The 18,310-nt window shown below is 44.5% G+C and overlaps 1 protein-coding gene across 3 annotated transcripts; it reads left to right on the top strand.

Moving 5' to 3' along the window:
- The first annotated feature begins 32 nt into the window (after positions 1–32).
- wrap53 (WD repeat containing, antisense to TP53) lies at positions 33–14,184 on the top strand. Of its 3 annotated transcripts, none has more exons than XM_082526505.1 (11): positions 33–272; positions 723–1,168; positions 1,273–1,447; positions 3,355–3,450; positions 5,216–5,324; positions 5,986–6,074; positions 7,712–7,935; positions 10,445–10,656; positions 11,854–11,957; positions 12,097–12,240; positions 13,028–14,184. In XM_082526505.1, the coding sequence occupies exons 2-11, from the start codon at positions 901–903 to the stop codon at positions 13,251–13,253; spliced, it is 1,647 nt and encodes a 548-aa protein (XP_082382631.1). In that variant the 5' UTR covers positions 33–272; positions 723–900; the 3' UTR covers positions 13,254–14,184. The 3 variants fall into 3 exon arrangements, with proteins under 3 accessions (XP_082382631.1, XP_082382630.1, XP_082382632.1); XM_082526504.1 differs by having other exon boundaries at positions 34–272; positions 1,267–1,447; XM_082526506.1 differs by having other exon boundaries at positions 36–272; positions 1,267–1,429.
- Positions 14,185–18,310: the final 4,126 nt, after the last annotated feature.

The raw sequence follows: 18,310 nt of genomic DNA on the forward strand, positions 1-18,310 counted from the left end.
ACGCTTATCCGCACATAATAGAATCAGCACTCACTGAGCGCGTCTCGTCCAATGAACTCTCGCGATAGTTTGAAGCACATGGCCGCCCGCAGTGTTTACAACTTCTCCTAATGAGATGGTGAAGGGAAACAAAGTCCCGAAGCAGAAAGACGGCGATTAGTTTTGTGTGTTCGGTCTTTTTCTCCGGCTTTTGGTGAAACTCTTGATTCTGCGGGTTTTGCTTTTCGGCCAAACCGCGAACACAACTAAAGGCCAGGCAAGCCACAACACAGGTATATAGCATCAGATTGCTAACGTAGGCTAATGCTAACTTGGGCTAAAGTGTGTGCTCCGATGTGAAGGGACGCTCAATAAGAAGCTAAAGCAAATGTCGCTAATTGATTTATTTACCAGAATCATCCATTATGTATAATAGCAACCGGGCGTGCGTGGACATGTAGAAAGAATGTAATATGTATCGCTCAAGCTTTAACTTGACCAAATAGACGCGTATGCTAGTTTGGTGAGGCAGCTGGCAGTCACGACTAGCCACAGGTGTGTGCTGTGAGGCAGTGACGTGCTCCCCTCACAGCAGCTGCACGTTCACTTTATCTTCAGTCTGACTTAACGTTTTTTTTCCTGGTTTTCGTGAACGTGCTATCATGGTCTTCCGTTGTTTTGACGAGCTCATTGTTGGTCTCGCTTTTCTCGTCTTCATGTTTTCTCGACTCAATGTTTCCTAGGCTGGTGGGTGCTGTGATGTCCTCGTACCCCAACAGACTCAAACATCCACACTGCAGGAGGAAGCACTACCCCAGTAGCACCTACCTCACCCACGTCTGACAGCGACCGCTGGACACCGGGCGCTTGAAAGCTGGGTGGAGGGCTTCACGGGAGAGAGAGAGAGGGAGGTAAACAAAGATGTCAGACTCTGTGGGAGGTGGTGAAAGTGGAGGTGGTGCAGGGCAGGACTCCGAAGCAGATAATGAGCCCCCTCAACAGCCTCCACCTTTACTGCCTGGAGGTGCAGGGGAGATCTCAGAGGAAGGGGCTTCGCCATCTGCCAAGAGGCTGAGGATGAGTGAGGAGGGCGTGGGGCAGGATCAGGTTGTGGAGCCTGGTCAGAGGCATGAAGAAACACCAACACAGCCTAGCTCGCTGCAGGGAATGCCAGCCCAAACAGCAGAAGGTACAGGACTGTGTCTGTTTTAATTCATGATTATATGCATATATTAATATAAATTAAGATTACAGATGACCTGTGTTTAATCTGGCTTCTGCTGTCAGGAACAGGAGACCTGCTGCAGTATGAGGAGGGAGGTCATAGTGGGAAAGAGGTAGTAGTCATCGGGGAAGAAGAAGAATACCATCAAAATGGAGAAGAAGGGCCAAAACCAGAGGAGGAACACAACGGTGATGGATCTGCAGAGAGCCCCGGTGACGGACAACAGTACGTGGAAGAAAAAAGGTTTATTTGTAGATTTAAACGTAGAGTAAGTTTGCAATATTTAGGCAGAGTTGAGATACAAGATGCGCATTCATAAAAAGGCAGAAACTGCTAGAAGAGATTGTAGCAGATGAACACAGAAGATATCATCTGAAAAATATTTTTAAAAGTATGAAGTTTACTTTTTAATTTTTCTTACACCCTTTTTTTATGTTACAATTTGCATAGCTGGTAAATTTGTCTTTTTCAGGTAAAAACAAAAGGAAGCCAGTGCAGAAGTTAATGGGCGCAGTTGGTTATTTTGGACTGCATTGAATTGAGAGAGAGAAAAGGTCTTATGGTTTAGAGTTGCATGCTCATTGGCTAATGAGTCTGTGAAGGTTCTCAGTCATCCAGGTCATCGTAGTCTAATCATTTTCACACCTTGGCTCATGTCATTAGGTAGAGGATCAATAGGGGGTCCTTTTGTCCCTCTCGGGGGGACACTCCCACAGGGCTTAAATCTGGGACTCTCCACCATTTGACCTTAGAACTGAAGAAGCTTCTTGGATGAGAGGTGAAACGTCTTCAAGCAACTTAAAGAAGTCCAGACGCTTTTCTTTCTAAGCTCCTTAGACTATTGGCTAATGACTTTTCAATCAACCAGTGAGTGTGCAGTTTCAAGGTCTAGGCACAATCTCATCTGGCCTGTTGCACCCAAGATGGCGACAGTGGAAACGCTCATCTCGTGGCTTTAGTGCAGGACTTCAAAAACCAGCAGGTAGCTTCACAGTAGCTATCCTTGTGAACAACAGGTGGGCGGGGCTTCTGTACTCACAGCCAGAGCTGCGCCCCTGAAATGACCATAACAGTGGTATTCCCTGTCATACAAGTCGCAAGAGTAGAAGAACCTGTCTGAAACGGAGCATTTAGAGCGGTGTTTGTTTAACACTGGGTCTTTACTTCATACTGTGATACATGAAATCTCCGACTATGTGTTTGTTTGTCCCCCAACTCCTCCTACTTGACCCGGCGCTGAGCAACCAAACGTACATCTTGGGCCTCTGAAGGTTCTTATCTGTATTGGACATTGTAACAACATCATGTTGCCTAGCAACTACCTTAAAATTATCTGCCAAGTAACCAAAATCCTTTGCATAAAACATCAAACACAAATTTAAGGTGACAGGCCGTATAGCATGTGTCAGGTATGGTCCTCCCATACTCCAGAGGCATGCATGTGGGGTTAATCAGTGATTCTGTGCATGAAGAGTTACAGTCTCTCTGTGGTGGATGCACAACCTGTCTAGGCTGTAACCTCTAGACCTATGTGAGTCCACGATAGGCTCCAGCCACCAACTATGTAAGCAGTGCAGAACTTGGCTGAGTGGGTGGAGACTGTGAACAGATGAAATAATTAACAGTCCAATCAATGCAGTCAACATGTGTTTGAAGCTTAAAGTTTATCAGTGACAGTGAGAGTGTCGTGTTTAGTAATGTGTTGTTAGATGTTGAGAAGTGCTTTTTTAATTGACACTCGTGTTTAAGTGGGGCAGCTAAAAGCACCAGAGCATTAACTGATTCATCATTTTGAGGCTGTCAGACATCATTATGCTAAAATTTGGAGAAAATGACCCAGGATGAAAAATAATGTAGTCAACTAATAGAAATCTAATTAACAATCAGCTGTAGTGTCACTGTGTGTAAATGAAGCAGCTTATTACTTGGAAGTTTCCATTGTGTTTTATACACAGAGCGTGTTTGACTGAGGCTAGGGACTTCATTGGATGATGTGTGCCTAAAATAGCAATGAGCTTTAAAATTGTCTTCAATTATAAACCTTTAAGTGCTCATCTCCTAATAAATGTGAGCTCTAGCTTTTAGTGGAGTGCGTGAGCTTGTTGCGAGCACCTCTCTGACCAAGGACGTCCTTGTCTCTCTGTCTCCAGGCTCGGCTTAGATTTTACCCAGAACCCTCAAATGCTGACTGGTTCCTGGACAGAGTACTCCAACCTGCCGGAGAACTACCTGAAAGGCTGCAAATGGTAAATTCTTTTTTTATATATGAAGAAAACATTGCGAGAGGCGTATTCATGGTTATTACATACTGGGCTTAGACACAAAAACAAGGCGACGTAAGGCTTTGAAATGGATACTGTGTGCATCTGCAGGGGGGCTGAGAGGTAGGTAGCACTGGGGTGCCGCTATATTTGAGTTTTGCCACTGGACTTGGAGTTCTCGGAAAGGCATCAGATCAACATGTGAGGTTCCATCATTGTTTGCATGAGCACAATAGATGCTGCTACAACCACACTGCCCAGTAATGTCACGCCTGAACTCACTGGTTGCTTCCAATGGGCAGAGTACTGGTATGTAGTCTGGGCAGAACAGTATGCAGGCTGACACTGTGAGCCTGAGCTTTGATCAAATAAGACAGCTAGGTGCAATATTATTTAGGATTTTATAGGATTTTAAAATCAATGTGATATTTAATTGGAGGCCAGAGAGAATTAGGGTAATAGACTCAAACCTACCAGTACCAGTTATAACTAGGGATGGGTATCGTTTAGGTTTTATCCGATACCGGTGCCAAATCGGTACTTTTGAAACGGTGCCGGTGCTTAAACGGTGCTCGAACCGGTGCTTAAAGAATGGAGAACACAAACTTTGTCCAAAAACCTCTCATGTTCAGCTGTTTTGTTTTGTTTTTGTAAAAATATAACAATGTTAGCCTTTTCTGCAGCTATGGGGCATATATGGTATCACTCTTGGCTGGAAGCAGTGCTTAAACAATGGAAAAAACACAAACTTTGTCCAAAAACCTCTCATGTTTAACTGTTTCCCACTTTTTCTTTGGTCATTTTAGCCTTTTTGTCCAGGGTGAAGGGAGTATCTGCCATCAAACAAGAAGACAGCCGCATGTAGCTATGATGATGTTTGCTAGTTCACCTTACATGCATTAATGTAATAACATGGTTAGCCTACTCAACGTAAATTACACACGAACAACATTTAGCTACTCACGCAGAGAAGAACGACTGCTGCTGCTGCATCATCCTCATCATTTCTGCTCCTCTGGCAGGGCTAGGGGCCAGGACTCTATTCTTCGGGTTTTTGGGGGATGTTGCTCCGGGTCCGATAACAGGCACCACACCCGCAGTAGATGTGCACGGTGTGAGGTCTCGCAGCAAGCTATCAAATACGGCGCATTTCTCGGCTTTTAAAAAAAACGCTATGCGTCGCCAGGTGTTTCATCAGTTTCGAGGTGTTACCTCCTTTGACAGTATCACAGTATCAGCTTAAAGCACTTGTTGCTGCTGAGTTTGCATATTTTGCTGTGAAGTACAACCAGACTTTTGACCGCTTCGCCTTGGACATTTTTAATCTGTAGCTCTGCTCTAACTGAACGTACGTACCTGGCCCCGCCTACTATCCTCGGAAACGTAAAATGATTGGCTAGAAGTGTATCACAGCTCAGGAAAATAAAGCACCGAAATGTGCGCTGCTTTTCGGTCTGGTTACTACCGTTTATGTCAGAACCGGTGCCATCATGGCACCGGACACCGGTACCCATCCCTAGTTATAACACTTCTGCTTTACCTTTCTGACCCAGAAAAGGTCAGTTTTCTTTAATTAATGCTATAAATACAGTTGTCTGTGTACGAGCTGCTTACATGCTATAGTGCAGCTGCATATATGTTAGTATTATATGTGTGTTTTGTGTTACTTTAACATGCACACAAACCCAGCCCGAGTACTTGTTGTTCTAGTCTTTAATGATCTGTCATCCCTCCTCTTCCTCTTACCTAGGGCTCCTGATGGTTCTTGTATCCTGACAAACAGTGCAGACAATGTCCTCCGAGTGTACAACATCCCTCCAGAGATTTACAGCTACAACTGGGACTTGCTTCCTGAAATGGTGAGTACACAAATAGCTTGCCATCGGGGGCCGGACAGGCGACGGGAAATGAGAAAGCAACAAACAAATGTTAGAGCAAATATTCATTATTTTATGGATTTAAATTCAGTTGAAAGATGAACGTAGCTATAAAGACTCCTTCATTTGTAAAGGTCAGCAGTCTCAGTCTAATCTGGAGCTTCCCTGTTTATGATGTTTATGAAGGTTATTACTAAACGTCAGTTTTGCTTTTTGTTGCAATAAACAAAAATCCTTTGAGACGTCTGCCTGATAAAACGCGTTAGTGAAGATTAATCTGTGGGAATAAAATGGACTTTGTGTTTTGGTCGGGGCGAAATGTCAAGTAGTGAGCCGATCTTTTAATTGTATTACAAGCTGGTTTGATTGGGATCACTGAACAAAAATAATTGAAATATAATCCATTTTCTCTAGTTGAAATCTCGCAGCCTTTGTAATGAGAGGAGAAGATTGACTGTTGATTGCTCTGTTTCTCGCATGCTTCCACTGGCTTTTGAAATTGAATTTTTCTGGGTAGCCACTTATTTAGTGTCAGCCTCAGAGCTGATGGATCCAGCCAGTGCCTTTGGCCTACATTTCTTAATGCAGGAGGTCTCAGTCCCTCTGTTACTGACTGTCTGTCTTTTCTTTTATTCTCTGCTAGAGTCCAGTGCTGCGGATGGCAGAAGGAGACACCATCTATGACTACTGCTGGTACCCCAAGATGAACTCTTTGGAGCCGGACACGTGCTTGTGAGCTGAACCTGGTCTTTTTCAAACTATTCCCTAAGCCTCTCGCTTCAAGTCCACTTTGGAGACGGTGAAATGTGTATACACTGAAAAAAGCACCGGGTTGTGTTTTGTGTCAGTTTCTAATCTCGGGTGGTTGGATCGGGTTCCCGGTGAATTTGTCGGCTTTTCTTTGTGCTGCAGTGTGTCTAATAGACTGTCTGAATGCAGAAGATTTTGTTGTAGTCTTGTGTCTCATTCTTTGATCCCAGAGGTATGTGCAGCGGTTGTGGAAGCTGGCTGCCTGCAAGGAGGGAAGCTGTAAAAGCTTTCTGATGTCTCTCATTACGAGTGAAGAGTTGGCCTGCGTCTCGTCCGCCTCGTCGCAATCTGCTCGCCTGTTTGAGGCCCACAGTGCGATTCAGCCCGCTAACAGCACTCCTGAGTCCAGACAACACCTAAAGGGCCTCGTGAATCCCTGACTCGAGGCTTTGCTTCTCATCTCCTTCTCCTTTTTTTGTGTTTAGAAGGGTGCACTCTAGCAAGTATGTGGCAATTATGACATCACTGAGTGTTGGTGTGTGTGTGCTGTGAAGGAAAGTTAGCATCAGCAGCATCCAGCCGTCGCTGTGAAGGCTGCTTATCGTCTGCGGTGAGAGAAGTAAGGCTGAGCTAATGAGCCGAGGTCAGGTTGCCAGCAGTTTTCGTGGTGTGTTACCCTTCAGCCCCAACTCCCCCAACTCCCATCATCCTTCAGTCAGACCCTCGAGCAGTTGAGTGGATCAAGGCCCAGAACTGGCACCGACATCCTCACATCGTACAGCTTTCACCATGTTAGTGGGTGAGGGTCTGGAGCTGGACAAACCAAAATCATCAACAAAAGTCTCACGGGCAGGGAAGCGCTCGAGTCGTGTCTATAATCCAAATGCTGATGGAAACTGACAGCAAACACTCGTGATTGTCTTCAGATCGCTGCCATCTATCAAACAGGAGCTCCTGCAGGGCGCAGTCAGGTGGTCGGACAGAGTACACCGACTGACTGTAGCAGTCAGATAAAAGATTGCGGTTGTGACGATTAAAAGAAAACATCTAGCAAAGCAGGAGAGCCATGTCTCCTGCTTACCCTTTCTCTCCCTCTTTTCACATCGCTGTTTTGTTTCTCCCTCTGCGCTCCTTGAACTATCTGCCTGCCAAAAGCCGTGTGTTGTTGATGCCCCTCCTGTAGAGAGGGAATAAGGGCCCCTGTTATGGCTCGGTTAAGTTGCGCTGAGTTCTAGGCATGGCTCCAAGCTAGCAGCAGTCTAGCATTATAATTGGGCATTTCCCTGCTCTGGAATAAAGCCGCGGCTCACAGGGGCCATAACAGAACACGGCAGCAGCGGCGGGGGCTCATTTCCTTTGTCTAATTGAGCGGCAGTGATGTTTCAGCGTTTGTTCAGTGCTCAATAATTAGAGTTAAAAAGGCATGGCTCAGTCTTTGGCCCTGATGCGGATCAATAAGAATGTGCTGCGGCCTTGTCTTCATAATGAGGCGAAGCATGTAGCTGTATGTTTGTTTTGCAGTACATGTTAGTTGTTCCCTCCGTTAGCTCAGTTTGTTCATCTCATTCATTTCTAAATCATTCATTCATATTTATTTATTTCGACCTCCTCTTCTTCAGTCTAGCCAGCAGTAGCCGTGACAACCCCGTCCATGTGTGGGATGCATTTTACGGGGAGGTGCGAGCCAGCTTCCGACCCTACAATCACCTGGACGAGCTGACGGCAGCTCACTCGCTGTGCTTCTCTCCAGATGGCGCGCAGCTCTACTGCGGGTTTGACAAAATGGTCAGGGTCTTCCACACCGAGCGCCCGGGCAGAGACTGTGAGGAGCGACCCACAATAGGTCAGTCGTCAACGTCTCATCGGCTTTCACCTTGAAGCTTGTCGATGAGCTTTCCTCAATCGGGTGACGTAAAACCCATTTAACATCTTTTCGTTTCATTTCATCAGGCCAAACACAAATATGTGTATCACCACAAATTGAGTTTGTCTTTTTTTCATTAAAATATTAGAAGCTGGCCTCCTGCTCACAGCCGGTGTGATTGTGTTTATTGCTTTCTTCCTGTGTGAGGTTTTACAGCAGTTAACGACTGTACTGAAAACAAGGATATTAAATTGGAGTTCCCTCAGGGATACTGTTACCACATTTGAGAAACACTGCTTTAAGGTTACACCCTTGTGCTATAAACACATTGTTCCTTCACAGCGGTGAAGTCCTGCTGTCAGAGTGACTGAAGAAGTGTCAGTTTGCAGTGAGACACTGACTTTCTGATGATACTGTTACCAGCAGCGTCATTTTTAACGCATTCTGTGTTGGATGTTTTGCTGATTGTGAGCAAACTTCAACGACACTCAAAAATGCAGCTATAAATAAATAGTGTTCACAAGAAATGTCGTGATGCATGCTCGATCGTCCAGGTAAGTAAATCCTAAAAGGTTCTGTTCATCTCGATGAAGCGTTTTCAGTGGAAGAGGTTTGTTCACTCATCCAAATGACTGCTTCAGTCTCAGCTGACTGCAGGTTTCTCCTAGTATTTGCATAATAACTGAAACTAGCACCAGTGGCAAACCATGGACAGTCAGTCTAAATCATTAATTTGCATATTGTCATCACCAATGATCCATGACCACTGGTCATTGATGCAATGGCTGCAATCACAGCATTGTAAGATGGTGACAGATGTACCCTTAGGCCCCTCCTCGATTCAGAGATGGTCTTTCCCTTTTCATGTAAATGGTCTCCTTGACTCTGCGCTCAAACCAGCGTTCCTCCCTGTCCAGGATGTTACATCCTCATCATTCAAAGTGTCCGCTGGCCTGTAGGTGGAAATAGACTGTGGAGTTCTGGCCTGACGAGTTAGGACAACACAGAACACCTAACTACTTAGCCTAGGGTTGTTTTGTTTCCCAGATGTAGAAATCCTCCTGGCACTTAACAGCGTACACTACATTACTCTGTTTGTGTCGGGGGACCTGATCCTTGGGGTGACAAATTTTGGGTGCAGCGTGTTTTGGGGTTTGAAAGTGTTTAGAGAAAATGCGTCTCAACTGCTCCAATACTCCTGACACACATGGGATCACTACAGGTTTTTGTTTAGGCAGCGGTTGTCCTTCTGTCCTGGATCGGCTGGAGCTTTCTTTAGGTGCCTTCCCAGCTTTGACAAAGGTCCAGCTGGGATAACCACATTTACTCAGGGCCTTCTTGATGTGCTGTTCTTCTGCCTCCCTGGCCGCTGTGTCTGTGGGGATGGTGTTCGCTCTGTGTTGTAGCCTCCTGATGACACCCAGTTTGTGCTCCAGTGGATGATGAGAGTCAAACCTTAGATACTGATCCGTATGTGTAGGTTTACGGTACACGTCAGCTTTTAGATGTCCCCCATTACTGATGGAAATCTCACAGTCTAAGACGGCTAACACTTTTTATATCCTCCCTGGTGAATTTGGTGTGTCGGTCCACAGAATTAATGTGATCCATGAATTGTGGTACGTCCTGAGATTTGATTTTTCCCTCAGGTGTCATCCACATACCTGAACCAATGGCTTGGTGGTGTCCCAGGGTAGGATAACAAAACCCTCTTTTCCACTTCTTCCATATACAAATTGGCCACAATGGGTGAAACTGGGGAACCCATGTTTCTGCCTGTAGTACTGACCCTCGTATGTGAAATATGTGGAATTAAGACACAGTTCACACACTTGGTCGGTTTATAAGGTTGGGGAAACGTGCAGTCAGCTGAGACTGAAGAAGCCGCTCGCATGAGTGACCAAACGCTTCGTCCAGATGAACAGAATCAACGTTTTGGGATTCACAAGAAATATTGTGAGAAATTGAAACCCTTAGACAGTAAACAGATGTGAGAGGGAGGATAATGTGAAGTCGGTTGTTTCTTGTTTTCAGTGAGTTGCTGTTTGACAGCTGGCTGTCACATCTCACAGGCTGAAGCCTCCTTGAACAAACTGACAAGGAGCATTTTTATTATGTACTTCTGACAAAAACCAAGGAGAACACAATGTTTACTGTGATGCATTTCTTTCCTCCGTCTCACATTCATATGGCATCATTTCACTGGAAGCTCTTTTTTTTTTTTTAAATGTACTTGAACGACTTTTTCTAGATTGGCAGAGGCAGATCCAGCAAAGGCTTTAACTAACACACACCATCATCACCTTGAGATTGTAATCCGTTGGCTCACTGGTGTAATCACTGAGAAATCTGTTGCTTTTATGGACAGACTCCGGAATGTCTGAACTGCCAAAAAGTCAACTTTGAGTCGACGAGACTGCAAATTGTGTCCTGTGAACTATAAAGTGCTGAAAGCGCTGCCAAATGCTCTCTCTTGTCCTCACCGCAGTGAAAAAGCAAGGCCAGAGTGGCATCATCTCCTGCTTTGGCTTCAGCCCTTGCCAATCTGTTTACGCCTGTGGCTCTTACTCCCGCTGCGCTGGCCTCTACTCCTGCCAGGACGGCACCCTGCTGGCTCTGCTGCCGACCCGTCACCACGGAGGTCTCACCCATCTGCTCTTCTCCCCCGACGGCAACTACCTGTACACCGGCGGCCGCAAGGTAACGCACGAACAGACTCGCACACAGCTTCAAGCAGAGAGATACCCGAAGGTAACAATCGCTGCTGAACACACACAAACTATCAGTTGTGTTTGGGTGTTAAGCAGGTAACTGATGTTGCTTTGCACAATATAAATACACAAGTATGATGTAAAGCTTTACATGATACTCAGTCCTCTCAGCATGTGTCAGCAACTTAAAATGAAATATTTAAGCTAGCATCTAACATTATTCTCCTGCTGCAAACTGTATGCCAGCTAATTCAGCTACAGGTTCGCTCTAATCTGAAGAAATGATATCAAGGCAGTGTGTAAGGAAGATTAATGGTAGGTCCTAAATTTAATAGAGCTCCCATTGAAAGTAATAGCTATCAATCAAAAGTCTGATAGTTCTTGTTTTATTGTTTTATCTATGATTATTGTAAGTACTCTGTGTCCTCTGAAGAGATGTGTGTTTGAGTTTTCAACCCTCAGAACAGAAATTGGACAAAAAGTTTGGCTTTTTGAAGCTTTATCAAGTGGCAAAACCTGAGGCTGAAAAACTACAGATGTTGGTAAATGGTATATTTGCTGCTTTCCCAGTGACTTGTGATTTGATCATGATCAACCTGAGCTTCTCCATCATTGATGATCTTTGGGTTTTTCAAACTTGGACATTAGTCAGTGCTGAAGTTGAGGAAGAGACTGCTTTATTCCTGGTTCTCACTTCTGCTAATTTCAGCTACTGAACTGCACTACTTAGCCAAGTTTGTGCCTTTGGGAACATTTTTAACCAAAGTTATCTGACGAGCATGTCCCGCCGCGAGGTGCAGACTGTTCAAGATGCTTATGGCTCATGTTCTAGTAGTGAAATCAAGAATTATCAGCTTGTTACAGTTATGCATGAAAGTGACTGCGTGTAGCACACAAAATCTATTGATGCAGCTTGCTAACCATGCTAGCTAGTTTAAGCTAACTTGGAAGTGTCTCTCGTGCTGACTTCTGGCTCTAAAGCATTAACGCTGGCAAAAACGTTAATATTAAAGCTTCACACCCCAAAATGACCTTAGTGTGGCTATGTCCAAATTTTATATACAGGCTGTGAAGATAAATTCTGACTGCCTTTTGTTGTGTGGCAGTTGTTTGTGATGGATAAAGTTAGCATCCAGGCTTGGGAACGAATGATTTCATGGAAATTCTTTTGTGTGTGTGTGTGCAGGATCCAGAAATCCTGTGCTGGGACCTAAGAGAGCCGGGAAGAGTTGTGTTTTCTCTTAAAAGGAACGTGGCCACTAATCAGCGCATCTACTTTGACCTCGATCAGTAAGTAACAGGGAAACTGCATCAGTGATCCTGTTGTATATGAGTGTGATGTGATTCGTCTGGTTTTTCTGTGTTAAATAGCAGCAAGGATCGTCGTATTAGCCGATTCCCACTCGTGTTTCTGTTTGTGTGCGTTTAGATCTGGCAGGTACCTGCTGAGTGGAGACACGGAGGGAGTGGTGTCAGTATGGGACACCCACACAGCGCCTCCTGATGGTAATGAAGAACTACTGCAGCCTCAGCTTAGGTTCCAGGCGTACTGGGACTGCACCAACGGAGTCAGGTATGATTACTAATCTAATCCAGCTCACTGACAGATTAGATTCCAGTAATGAAAACATTTATAATATTAGACTGAAGGTGGATCATTCTCAATAATTAACATGAGAGGAAAAGTGTTATTTTACAAAGGTGAAGCTAATCTTGATCAGCTGCATTGTTGTTCGGTAGAAACAAAACTGAATAAAAAGCAATTAACAAAGTTTCAGCTTTTTCTAATTCACTTATGTTACGCTGTTGTTCAGTTATGCTGCTGTTTTGCTGTGTCAGGCTGTTTGGGTCATGCAGTCATTTTTCACAAAATCATAGGAGGCAAAACAAATGATCCAAAACATTCAGTGACAGAGCAGCTTTGGCTTTAGTCAGGCATGTCACTGCTTTGTGAGAGCAGAGAGTGAAAACCAAACCACAGCTTCTCAATAATTCTGGATACTCTGGCACAAAAAACAGCTTTGATTGTGAATACGTGATTGCAGAGAATAAAGCCAATGATGTACTAAAAATGAAACGTTGACTTTTAATTAAACACAGATGGTGTAAATGTGCAGCAGTTATGTATAAAATGTTGCAAAGCCTGAGGTAATTCAGTTGTTTTCTGTGAAATGAATCGTGCATTTTCTTTTTTCAAGCGTGATGCTGCATGTGCAATAGCTGAAAGTCCAGTCATGTCACGCTAGCAGAAACAGTTTTTTTTCCACAGCTTATCACGCCATTATTTTCATTTGTCCCTTCCTGGATCTTCTCTCTGCCCCCCTCTGCTGCTCCGTCCTTCTCCTCTTCTTCTTCTACAGTATCCATCCCTTCATGCCGCTGCTGGCAACATCCAGCGGCCAGCGGCAGTTCCCGTGGCCCGGCGACAGCGAGGGTGACTCGGCCTCTGACACGGAGGGGAGCGGTGCTGTGATGTCACAGCAAGACACCCGGCAGGACAATGTCCTGACCCTGTGGTGGGCGGGACCGCTTAGCCCTGCCGCTGAAGGGAGCCAAGACCAGAGCACTACAGCAGCAGAGGCCTGATAATCTCTCACTGCACTCAGCTGATACAAATCGAGTTACACATGTGATGTTTGTGTGTAAAGCTGATTTTGGTTTGTACAAATAGACCGTCAGCGGGCTGTTTGTTTGTAGTTTACTGCCAACTTCACCAGAACGTGGAAAAAAAAGGTTAATGTCAAAGCCAAAAGTTAAGAGGTTCTTTAAAGCCTTAATGCTGAGATAAGAGGTGTGTTTTCTAAGGAGACGTTAGGACATTACAATCAAATATAACCAGCCTCTTCTTAAACATTTACCTTTATTTCATTTTAGTAGAGACTCTACTTCCTGAATAAGAATACATGTGGTGGAAGTGAAATCCTCTCACTGTGTCCGTGCGTGCGTGTCTGCTGATCGCGCCTCGGCTCTCGGCCGTGTCGGCGGGAGCGTTTGTTTACGTGTGCGTGTAGCTGCGATGCTTCCCCGGAGATCTTTCACTGCTATAGTTACAGTAAGTGCCATTTGTTCTCAAGTTTTCGCTTTTGTAAAGTGACGGGGATCTCCTGGTTTTAGCTTCTTTTTTAAAGTGCCAGACGCGACAGGTAGCGTTGCTCCGTGCATGCCCACAAATGTATATTTTTGTAAAGCCGTGATGACGATTCTCCTTTTTTTTTGAATGTAACTTCAAAAACAATCTGTGAAAGTCTTGTAATTAGCAGCTGCTGCTTGAAATGTGCTCTTTCCTTTTTGTTTTCCTCCTACTGGTTGTGGTGCTTTTGTACCGTGCGAGTGGTGCTAGCAGCTCAGAAGACATTGTGTTTGATTAATTGCATTAATACTTGCAGCCGTTTGTCGAATGCTCACGTTGTTACCGGGGTGCGCTTTCCTGTAGTGTCTTTGCAGGTTGGTGAGAAGCTCAGCGTGCTCCAACCAAAGCCTTGGATCTTTACACTGATTAAATCGATCACTTTTTAAAGCCTGTGTCGGTTGCTTGATTTATTCATTCATTCAGATATGTTGCCAAGCAATGGGAGCTATAATTTTGTAGCTATTATTTCTACACAAATTTGTACTCTGTTATGAATCGCGTTGTCCTTGAAGATAAGTCTGGAGATGGACGCCTCCGTGCACAACAGGGAGCTGTCTGCTGGTTTTATTCAAATGAATTAAAAGCACGTTTCCACAGATTCGCAGCCTCACTCATTTTTGCGTTTTCAGTGGAAGGCGGTTCAGAGTTGGATGCCCTGCAATAAATCCTCAATGAATGCAAGATGATGCCGCACTCGAGTCAAGAGGCAGCTCTTAAAAGCTAAAGGGACTGTTGGCTTTTGCTTATGAGATGGAAACTATTCATAGCTTTCACCTTTCACACACGCTTTCTGTGCGAGCACGTGCACGCACACTCGCACGCACCCGTGTATTTGATTGTCTGAAACCACAGGGGCACGGCGAGCGCTGAGCCAAGTTGGAGAGCTGCAGTGTTGTGTTGTGCGGGTTGCTTAGCGACCGTCTCCGCCTTGGGAGAGGAAAGTAGGCAGAAAGACGACAAGACGGAAAATTGGGGGCACATAAAAAAAAAAAAAGGTTTTAAATAAGAGAAATAAATAATCGAGTGGTGTAGCGATTGCTGCCTGTTTGTCTGCTCTGGACCCGTCCGTATCTCAGCCCCACCAGAGTGAAGAGTGAGTGGGGTGATGACTGACACGGAGGGAGCGTGGTGGGGTGGGGACACATTAAGCTTGGGGTCTGTGGGTCCTCCCTCTTGGAAATTTTGAGGGCTGGACACAATTTCCTGCACTCGGATGAATTTTTGTTCACCAATTTGTGTCATTTTTGCATCAGAGTTTAGAGGAAACATCTATAACATGAAAATCTGCCAGCAGGTAACTGTTTGACATATACACAGAACAATGTAGTTGTGCTTTCATATAAATATTCTCGACTTTTCTCATGTAACATGATCGCACGTGAACACACAGGCGTGATTTATTCTCCTATTTGCCAGATCAAGACACGAGAGTCATTGTTATCATTCTGTCGGATTTCAAACTAGTGTTGTTATATATGGGGACATAACCTGCCTATATACGCTTGCAAGAATTCTGATTTCTGTTCAGCTCTCTGCAACATTCACACGTCACCAATATGTGATTTTAGGTTTTTCTTTAGGAAACATACCTTAAAAGCCTTAATATCTTTCAGAGGGTGAGTAAAAACAAAGATTGCACACAGCAACTAGCCATAAAAGGCTCATGATATTGTCGTCACCATGAGTTCAAATCTCCGTGGCCTGAACCTCCGGGTCAGAGGTCAAGTATTTTAAGACTGTCCAATAAGCAGCAGTCCTCTGGGTGCACAGTCTCTGGAAATTCCAGAGGATATGGACCAAACCAAGCTTATTGGAATGCACCAATAACTCAAAGAACTATTTGTTATAACCAAGGTATGAATAAGAGCATCTCTGAGTGCAAATGTCAAGCCGTGAAGCCGATGGGGTACAGCAGCAGAGGACCACACTGGGTGCCACTCCCCTCAGCTGGAACAGGAAACAGGATGCAATTCACACATCTTCCAAACTGACATCAGGAGTCTTAATGTCTCCTGCAACACTCAGAGTTAGTGTAAACACCATGAAAGCATGCCTCTTATCCTGTTTTGCAGTAAAACGCCAGGCTGCTGCTGGTGGTGTAATCATATGGGGGATATTTACCTGGCACGTTTTGGGCCCTTTAGCACCCAGTGGGCATCATTTAAAGTTTAGAGTATTGTTGTTGATCATGGCCACGGTGTACCCGTCTTCTAATACCTGCTTCCAATAGGATAATGCATCATTTCACAAAGCTCAGATCATCTCAATCTGGTTTCTGGAACATCACAGGGAGTTCACTGCACTCAGACCGCCTCCACAGATCTCAGTTCAATAGAACTCCGTTGGGATGTGCTGAAATGGGAGAGTCGCATTATGCAGCTGACATTTTGTAATTTATATGAATATTTTATGCATTAAAAAGACCCTCTGCTGTCGAGACATTCCTTTCAGAGTAAAATCATTAAAGCAGTTCTTCCTAAATATGTCCTCTGCCTCTTTCATCATTTTATTGAGGGCGCGGAGAATGATTGCACGAGTTTAGATACTCCTGCACCCACCTTGAAATCTACACCTTTGGTGCACAGCATATACCTGGAGTTAGTGTGCAGTGTTAATGTAATGCAATGAAAAACACAGACCATACATATACCAAAGTGGACAGCAAAACCGTCCTGTGACCAGAACTTTTGCTAATTTCTGTGAGAGAGAGGATCCTGAGTCACGGCAGGATTCGCTCGCAGCAAACATGGTGGAAAACATCATCTTCAGGGGAAAACAAAGTCCTTTAAAACCTTTAAATCCTCCTGTTTGGGCAAACGTTATCAGATTTTATTAGTGATTTGAAGTATGCAGGGTTTTTTCTTTTGGCCATTCAAATTGCCGTTAATTAAGATAATACCTCACAATACCTGCCCATGAGTACTTCTACTAGATCTTTCTATAAGCGGTGCATGTCTGCATTATTCCTCTACTTTGAAAAGAACTGCCAGAGGAATTTTAAAAAATCTAATTGTGAGACTTAAGAAGGATGGAAAAGCATTAAGAGAGGTCAGTGCCCTGCTGGAAATCAGCAGAAACATTTGCAGTAGAAATCAGGAGCTACAGAACGAGCCACAGCACCACTAATCAGAGCCACTGTGGCTGTCCTCTTGAAATGCCACAGACAGTGCTGCACTACTTGAACAGTCTAGCTCTGAAAACAGATGGGCGAGTGCTACAGACTTGGCACCGGGGTTATCAATGGAAATCTGAATTTGTGTGACAGCTCAGACATTTGCGAAGGACATCGCATAATGTCAAGCTTTGAAAAAAGGGAAAAAAATGACCTGATTGATCTTTGGCACCAAACTGCAGGCTAAAACTTCGCTAAAGAACATGACAAATGGATCAGATGTTTACATTCGGGTAGATGGAACAGCCTGGCTGGGACCACCGCGGTGACTGCACAGAGGTGGGGGTGTGATGATGATACGGCCTTGTAGGAGTGCAGACGGTTGACATTTATAGACGGCACCGTGAATGCCTGTGGATAAACCAAAATACTGGCAAACAAGATGGCTCGCAGTTTCCAGAAGCCTGGCAGAGGAGGGATATTGCTGCGTGAAAACGATCCAAAGCACGCTGCCAAAATCACACACCAGTTTCTAAAGAAGAAAAAAGTGAGAACTATGACCTGAGCAAGTTTGTCGCCTGACTTGGATCCAACACAACGCCTTCGGGTTTATATTTAAAGAGAAAGTTCGAGCAACGCAACCCCTGCAGTAAAGAACAGCTGAAAAAAAAGTGTCTGTGAAGAGAGGCGAGGCACGTCTCCAGAAAACACTGCTATCCTGTGTGTGTGAGGCTGAGGCTGTCATTTGAAATAAAGGAGGAGATGCAAAGTATTGACAAAAGACTTGAATCTCCGAAATGAGAGCCGTATTGAAGTTGCTGCACTGACTGTGAGCTGAGTGTTTGCTCTTTGCTATCAGGACAGAAAGTGGTTATAACACCGGCGACTGAAGGCTAAATCGAATCAGCCTGTAGTCAATCTGGACACTTCCCAGAGCTTTATATCCGTCCTGAGCTATGAGACCTTTTGTGAGCAGATGAGAGTTTTTCATTATGTGCAGTAAACAGAACTTTATTGAATCATCTCCAGCCGTGTCTGAATTTTAAATATCAACAGTGGCTAAAATTAGGCTTCTAAATGCAAAAGGCAGCAAGTAACCCATCTTAACATAAGCAGCTGTAGGTCTATATATTGTTAGACTAAGAGAACATTTGCCTCGGTACATCGCCACAGATATGTTGTTTAAATCAAACAATCCAGATGTGACTGAAGTGTAGCTTTTCGGCTTTAATTCATGGGGTTTTACAGACACTCTTACACATAGGCCACCATTTACAGAGGCTCAGAATTAACTGGACTACTGACTGATGACCAGTCTCATGGCATCATGAGGTTTCCTTGCTATTTCACGATGAATGAAGCCAGCATAATGCCTGAAAATAATTCAAACTGTTGTTTTAA

Source organism: Aulonocara stuartgranti (genome assembly GCF_965226115.1).
Source record: "Aulonocara stuartgranti genome assembly, chromosome: 3".
NCBI classification, from domain to species: domain Eukaryota; kingdom Metazoa; phylum Chordata; class Actinopteri; order Cichliformes; family Cichlidae; genus Aulonocara; species Aulonocara stuartgranti.